General features: G+C 42.5%; 1 protein-coding gene across 2 annotated transcripts; it reads left to right on the top strand.

Moving 5' to 3' along the window:
• The first annotated feature begins 2,254 nt into the window (after positions 1 to 2,254).
• On the top strand, positions 2,255 to 6,802 carry LOC131884718 (5'-AMP-activated protein kinase subunit beta-1-like). Of its 2 annotated transcripts, none has more exons than XM_059232579.1 (4): positions 2,255 to 3,083; positions 4,669 to 5,083; positions 5,151 to 5,524; positions 6,225 to 6,802. In XM_059232579.1, exons 2-4 carry the CDS (start codon positions 4,669 to 4,671, stop codon positions 6,402 to 6,404), a joined length of 969 nt encoding a protein of 322 aa, XP_059088562.1. In that variant the 5' UTR covers positions 2,255 to 3,083; the 3' UTR covers positions 6,405 to 6,802. The 2 variants fall into 2 exon arrangements, with proteins under 2 accessions (XP_059088562.1, XP_059088561.1); XM_059232578.1 differs by having other exon boundaries at positions 2,256 to 3,083; positions 4,660 to 5,083.
• The last annotated feature ends 62 nt before the right edge of the window (positions 6,803 to 6,864 follow it).

Genomic DNA, 6,864 nt, shown 5'->3' with positions numbered 1-6,864 from the left:
GACGCTTTGACCAGTTTGACGGAAGCCTTGACACCAGGATGAGAAAACCCATGGATATGTTTGAAAACTTGTTTTCGCATTGACAAAGGAACAAGGGGTCGCCAATGTAGTGAGTTGAGCGTGTTGGAACTACTAACGTGTTTATTTATCGAGTCAGGGTAGCCACATGACTAAGACTTCAGACCATAACCAAGACCAAGGCTTGAACTGAATGAATTGATTGATAAATGATATTGACATGCATTAACGGATTGAAACCTTAGTTACATTTTCGAATTGAATGAACATGTCTATTTATAAAACAGATGCTAAATCTTGTGGAGACCTACATATGGATATTGAAAGCAATGTATTTAGTCCACTTTTTCAGATATTGTTTGCCAAATTATGCGTCCAAATCTATCTCGTGTGAATGTACCATATGCATAAGCTTAATCCCGGACTTCTAGGGATGTGGACCATGAACGGAAGCCAAACTTTCGTGTCTCTTAAACCGTTGATCTTATTCCAAATATGCACTTCATACGACCACAAGAACTGGTTTAATAGTTGAACTTGGCCAAATTTGAGGCCAAACCTATGCCTCGGGAACTCAGGAGACATTATCAAAGTTATGTAGAAAACACAGCATAAAATTCGAATTTTCGGCGTGCTCTTGGTCAGCTACATGAGCTTCTGTCAACATAGCTTTGAAACGGTCCACTTTAGAAGTAAATGATATAAAAATGAACTACCTTTAATTGAAGAGATCTACGTTTCTCATTTTATTACTTTAATTCAAAAAGGGGCTCAGAGTTGCAATGACCAAGAGCAGGCTGATTTGGCGGGCAGCTCGTTTGCAGTCAATATTTCTAGAAGCCCGTGGCTTATTCAAGAGTGGTGAAATGAATACAATATAAGCAAGGCGTGCAGTACACCTAACAGAACGATTAGTGACTTACTCAGATTGCTTTTAACCTCACTTGTCGCAACCTAGTGTCAAAAACTTTTTATTCTATCAAACAACTGAAAATCTTCTGACTCCAATGTCGAAGTCTCTTTCACATTTGAACCGTATTCTACCTTGTCAAACGCTTCAGCATAATCTGAGGAAAAAATGTATTTAAGTGGGAAAAAACTTGGAATAAAGTGACAAGCGAAAAAGTAAAGGAAACTTTATTTATATGATGTTAAGCTGTCCTTGCAGTAATTCGCATTTCAAATATCTTACTTTCCACAATTTTTTGATAAGGGCAAAGCTCTGACCAGATAGGACTTTATGTCAATATGTATATAATAATGATAATAATTTACTCACTGTACACAGACATATGTCCTGAATGGATTCAAGGCACAATCACTCGAACAATTCGTATAGTTATTCAAAATAGTTCTTTCAGCTTTGGGATTATCTTACCGCAACTATAGCTCTACCCATAGACAACTGGAATCCAGTGATCTATGCTCTACCTAAATATGAGAGTAGTGAGGTGGCCCATTTTAGGCTTTCCAATGGAACATGTACATCAAGCATTATGGATATGTAATTCTTGCTTTTCATCACCTGCAGAAATGCATCCATCATGTTATCTACGTGACCTCCGCAATGGCCTCCCAACAATCAGAATGGCCTACCAACTGCCAACCCCGGAGAAAGAGATGCCTTTTAATCTTTGAAAGTCAAATGCTTGATAAACTAAACAAAGTTGAAGGCAAAAAAGAAACTTTGAATTGGATTAGGAAATACAACTAGCTGTCATTAACTGCGTCTGAAATGAACAACGTTTTGGCCTATCAACTACCAGATTATGAGTGGACTGATTCGAAAATGACTTCATTATGATGCAAACTAAGGGTCTAAACATAGATGAAAGAAATTCAATTGATGAATTTGAAGCCAACTCGGTGAAGGGAAATGTTTTTGTTCGCAATGCCCCAACTCAATGGGACCGACCCTGGTTCCCAATGCGGTCCATTATGAGGGCCTTGGACCACCTGGCGGCCCTGGATCCGCCTGAGTCTGCACTGCCGTCGCTCCCCCTTCTTCTCTCCCTAGGCTTTTGCGCCGTTGTCGACATTGACGACCCTCGGGGGACTCAGACAGTGGCCTCGGTCCAATCCGTGTTAGCTGGCTGAGCGGGATGGATTAGGTGGGAAGGGAAACGAGTTCCAGGCTGTCTCCAGCCTCCATCCACGCGACTCAAGCGCCCTCTATCCACGATCGTCCTGGTCTGCGTTGCTCTGCGCTGTTCTGCGCTGCACGACTCGACCCTGTCTTGCACGGGCATACAGACAGACTATTATCTAGTAGATGTTTCTGTGTGTATGTTTGATCGAGTCCGTGCTCAATGTAGAAAACGAGTTGTGTGAAGCCGATTTGAGAGTAGACTGGACCATCTAATCCATCGATCGTCTACAAAGTGCACTTCTGATTCCGGTTGGTTAGTTAAGCCACAGACCAGGTTAAGCCCATTGATTGAGCCCAAACAAGAAGGAAGAAGATACAGAAGAAAACCACCCCACCCATCAATCATCCACAAGCTCGCACGCCCCCTCGAGCTCCAGATAGTGTACATCGGTACCCAAGCCTCGTCCTCTTCATCCTTGTTGTCCTCACAAGACAGGCCTGCAGACCTTGACAAAGTGAAAAACCAGAAGAAAATAGGGTTGCAATTGTTGGATGGATAACTGAGCAATGTCAATCCATGCTCGTTCATGGGTTGGTTCATGTTGATGAGCCCTGAAAAAGAATCGTGGTCGTGGTCGTGGTCGTCGTCCTGATCTTGATCCGCGTCCGCATCACCCTCGTCAGTGAACTCGAGATCAGCCTCGTGAATAGCCACGATAACAACAACGACGACTACCATCTGATTGTGCATACAGACATCCTGCAATGTTCAGTGTTTGAGTCGAAAACAACACGAGATTGAGAGATAATACATACGTACGTACATAGCTTGTACATAGCAGTCGGTGGCCAGCCTGGGCCAAAACATCACCAGCTGGACAGAAATTGTTCAGCAATTGTCAACATTGGCTCCTGCTCTGAGCTCTGAGTGCTCTCACTCCTCCCTAGGCCCTTCATCATACTTATCAATCAAGGGGTGAGTGTGGGGTTTCCTGGGCATGACTATAATCCCTAGGCCTGACTGATCTCATATCAGGATATTCCTAGCCCAGGGCTGGCCTCTAGATGGCATCGCCACTCTCTCACTCTCTCACTCTCTCGCTCCCATTCCCACGAAAAATCCCATCGTTTCGAATGTGTAGGTCAGCCCTCTCAACCACCGACCTTAGTCGTATTCTTATTTCTGACTTTTGTCCGGCCCCGGTTCAACGTCGGGTGAGATCAGTCCTCATGACAGATTCGAGCCCGGATTATTTTTCCATGCCATCAGCGTCAGTTTAGGCCATCAGACCCAAATTCGAGCCTACCGTCAATGGAGTTTCCATGAAACGAGCCCTTGAGGCACCTGATCAACAATTTTCGTATTCGGATTTGGTCGAATGGAGCTTTTTGCTCGATTTCGAATTTGGATTCCGATCCGAACCCAATCCGAAATTTCAGGGTTAACTACTGGTATGCAAGTATGTTTTGAAAACAGTTTCTTTCAGATCTCTCAGAGAACATTAATTAAAGGAACATAGGGTATAGAACTATTCTCTTAAAAGTAAGCCATTCCAACAGGAAAGTTATTTTTTGACCTAGGCAACTCCTAAAGCAATCGCAAAAAACAAGCTGCAACCAGAAATATGAATTAGAAGATGCGTCTTTCAAAAGAAACTAAGTCCGAAACGATTTTATTCTTAAAATAATGTCAAGTCTTTCATTTGGTGGCATCACTCAGGTTTTATACCTGGTTTTAGTATATGAAAGTTAAATGGTCATTTTTCTAGGAAAAATTGAAAACAAAGGAGACAGGAAGGAAGAACGCTAAGCTATGTATAGAAAAAGTAATAATGCTGCTGCTCCGGCAATACGGTACGAGGAATGCGATAGCACTGAGTGCATTTAGGGGGTCCCTGTGGGGTACACGTATCAAAGATTGTCATATAATGTATTTACTCTTTAAATGGCATTTTCATTCCATAGATGGAATAATTTGCAAACTTTTGTGTGATCATATGTCCTTGACAACCTTTGATTCCTACTCAATCTCGTCACTTCATAACATTTTCACATTTTGTTAAGGCTGAATGTATGTTTGTTTTTCAGTCAATAGGTGTAAAACGTTGTCAGACTAAGCAAAATATTTCGGATTATGCTTAGATTAAACAAAACTATCTCGCGTTCGGATTCGGTTCGGATTGAGCGAAAAATATCAGATTTAGATTCGTTCAGTTTGGGCAAAGCTCTCGGATTCGGTTGGATGGGAAAAAATATCTTGGATTCTGATTCTGATTGAAAAAACTCACTTCGGATTAGATTCAGAGACTCTGCTGGATCTTATGCACAGCTCCCATTGAGTTACACTTTTGTATTGACATTTATGTTACACGTATTTGTAGATCCCTCAAATTTGGATTGATTGGTGCCAGATTGGAATCGCAGATTATTTTCTCGTTGGGCGTTCGATTAGTCAAAGTACATACGTAGACTATGTGACATGCGATTCAATGCTCTCACCATTTGAGTTTAGTTTAACGCGGAGATTAATAACAATTGCTGCTTTCTCTTAGTGATTCCAGATGGGTAATGCCAATTCCAATGATCGACGCAAGTCCCACGATGCGGGCACGTCTTTCACGGCCCATGAGTTGTTTAAATCAACACGTGCCAATCAAGGCAAGAGCTTTGAAGACCCGCTCAATGGACCCGTGGCTATCACGGCGGGTCGTCGTGATGAGTTGCAGGGGCACTCTATCCACAATAAAGCATCATCGCGTCTTAACGGGCATCGGCCACGGGCCACCACCGAAGGTGGACGACAACGTTATCGCCAAGCTTCTGTAGGAGAGGGTGGCAAGTACGGTGAACACAAGGGCTTCACCAACGAGGAGATTCAAGAAGAGATTCGCTTGGGTAACGTTGGCACGGGCAAGAAGCGCATGCCTACCATCATCAAATATAACAACAACAATGCCAAGGAAGTCTATTTATGCGGTAATACATCGTACATATCGATTCCATTATGCTATTAACCTCACTCCGTTAACTTGATTTTCTGCAGGCACGTTCAATAATTGGAAACGCCTGCCCATGTCACGCTCTACCAAGGACTTTACGGCCATTGTCGATCTGCAAGAGGGTAACTACGAGTACAAGTTTTGGGTCGATGGCAAATGGGTGAACGACGCCGAAGTCGAGAAAGTCGAGCATGACGAAGGCGAGGTCAACAATGTAATTCGTGTGCGAAAGGAGGACTTCAATGCTTACGATGCCCTTGATATGGACAGCTACACGGTGGATCAGATGAGCCGGAAAAAGAAGCGTTACCCGGTTTCAGAGGAATACGGTCAAGAACCACCTACTTTGCAATTACTGGAGACACGCACTGGACCACCCATTTTGCCGCCGCATCTCCTTCAAGTCATTTTGAACAAGGTAAGTATCTGTTTAGATAAGTTGTACTTAAACTCGATTTGGAGCTTTCCTCAGTATGTCGACCAAAGTAAAGCAAATGTTGCCCTTTCGGCAATGTCTGCCAAAATTGAAGGCATACAAAAATGCTTACTTCGATCCTTTGACCTCAAATTGCTGCATGTTCTAACTACTTCAATGCGGAGAAGAGTTGGGTTAGCTTGTGGATCCATGAAAATAATGGTTTTGACTTTCAGAAAAACTCAACCTGGAGATGGCTGTCAGCGATGACAGCCCTTAAAAGCATTTTTGCAACATTTTTGATGATGCAAATTGTTGCACAGAACCCAATAGACCAAAATGTCAAAGAACGTACGAAGGTATCAATCAAAGCATTAGCCTTGGGGTTTTGATTGAAAGTGCAGTCACAAATAGGTTATATACCGGTAGATTACTTGCTCCATCGCTTGAAACCGAAATTCGACCGAATGAGTACTAAACACTTGGAAGTAGACAATCAGCGCCGACTGCCGATGTTTTTCGTCCATATTCAGATTCGAATGTTTGCAACAAATTTCAATTTCGTCTTTGTAGTCGAAAAGTAGTCAAATTTGTCAGATTTACATTTCTTTAAAGGTTGAATTGCTCTTTAGCTCTTTGGCTCATTAGTCATCCATGTTAGATTTTCAATTTTTTACAATATGCAGCCTCTCTTCCATTTCAGGACACGCCACTCTCGTGCGAGCCCACTTTGCTACCAGAACCCAACCACGTAATGTTGAATCATCTGTACGCGCTTTCCATCAAAGACGGTGTCATGGTTCTGAGCTCTACCCAACGATTTAAAAAGAAGTATGTGACCACGTTGCTCTACAAGCCCATGGGCCCAAGAAAGACTGATTAAAGAGGTCGCCTTGGTCATCAGAAGCAAAAAAAAAGGCTCGCCCTGATCGGACCGAGGCTCAAGTTTCCTCCTATGGATACGGTGACCATGCCCTTACTTAGCGAAAAGAAGCAATACCACCCCGGTATTGCACGTGGCTAGTCGAGATGATACTAAACTATATTCATTAGACAGTTAGTCGTGATCATAGCAAATTCGCAATTTTGAAAGCCATATCGTAATCAACAACGCATGAGCAAGTTATAGTGAAGAGCAAACCACGGTGCCATGAAATATATATATATTAAAAGTTAGAGAAGTGGACCAACAAAGTCAAAAAGACATAAAGAGACTTTGATTTTTCTATTTCCCGCCTGATCATGTACCACTTACAAAAATATAGATTACACTTTCCAGTATTATGTCATTTCTTTCTAAGGGATTTCGAAGATTTTCAACATTTTCAAATTCACGACCACAA

This window comes from Tigriopus californicus, chromosome 8 (assembly GCF_007210705.1).
Source record: "Tigriopus californicus strain San Diego chromosome 8, Tcal_SD_v2.1, whole genome shotgun sequence".
In the NCBI taxonomy this organism is placed as follows: Eukaryota; Metazoa; Arthropoda; class Copepoda; order Harpacticoida; family Harpacticidae; genus Tigriopus; species Tigriopus californicus.
The sequence above is the reverse complement of the archived record's forward strand: the minus strand, read 5'-3'. Positions and strand labels throughout refer to the sequence as shown.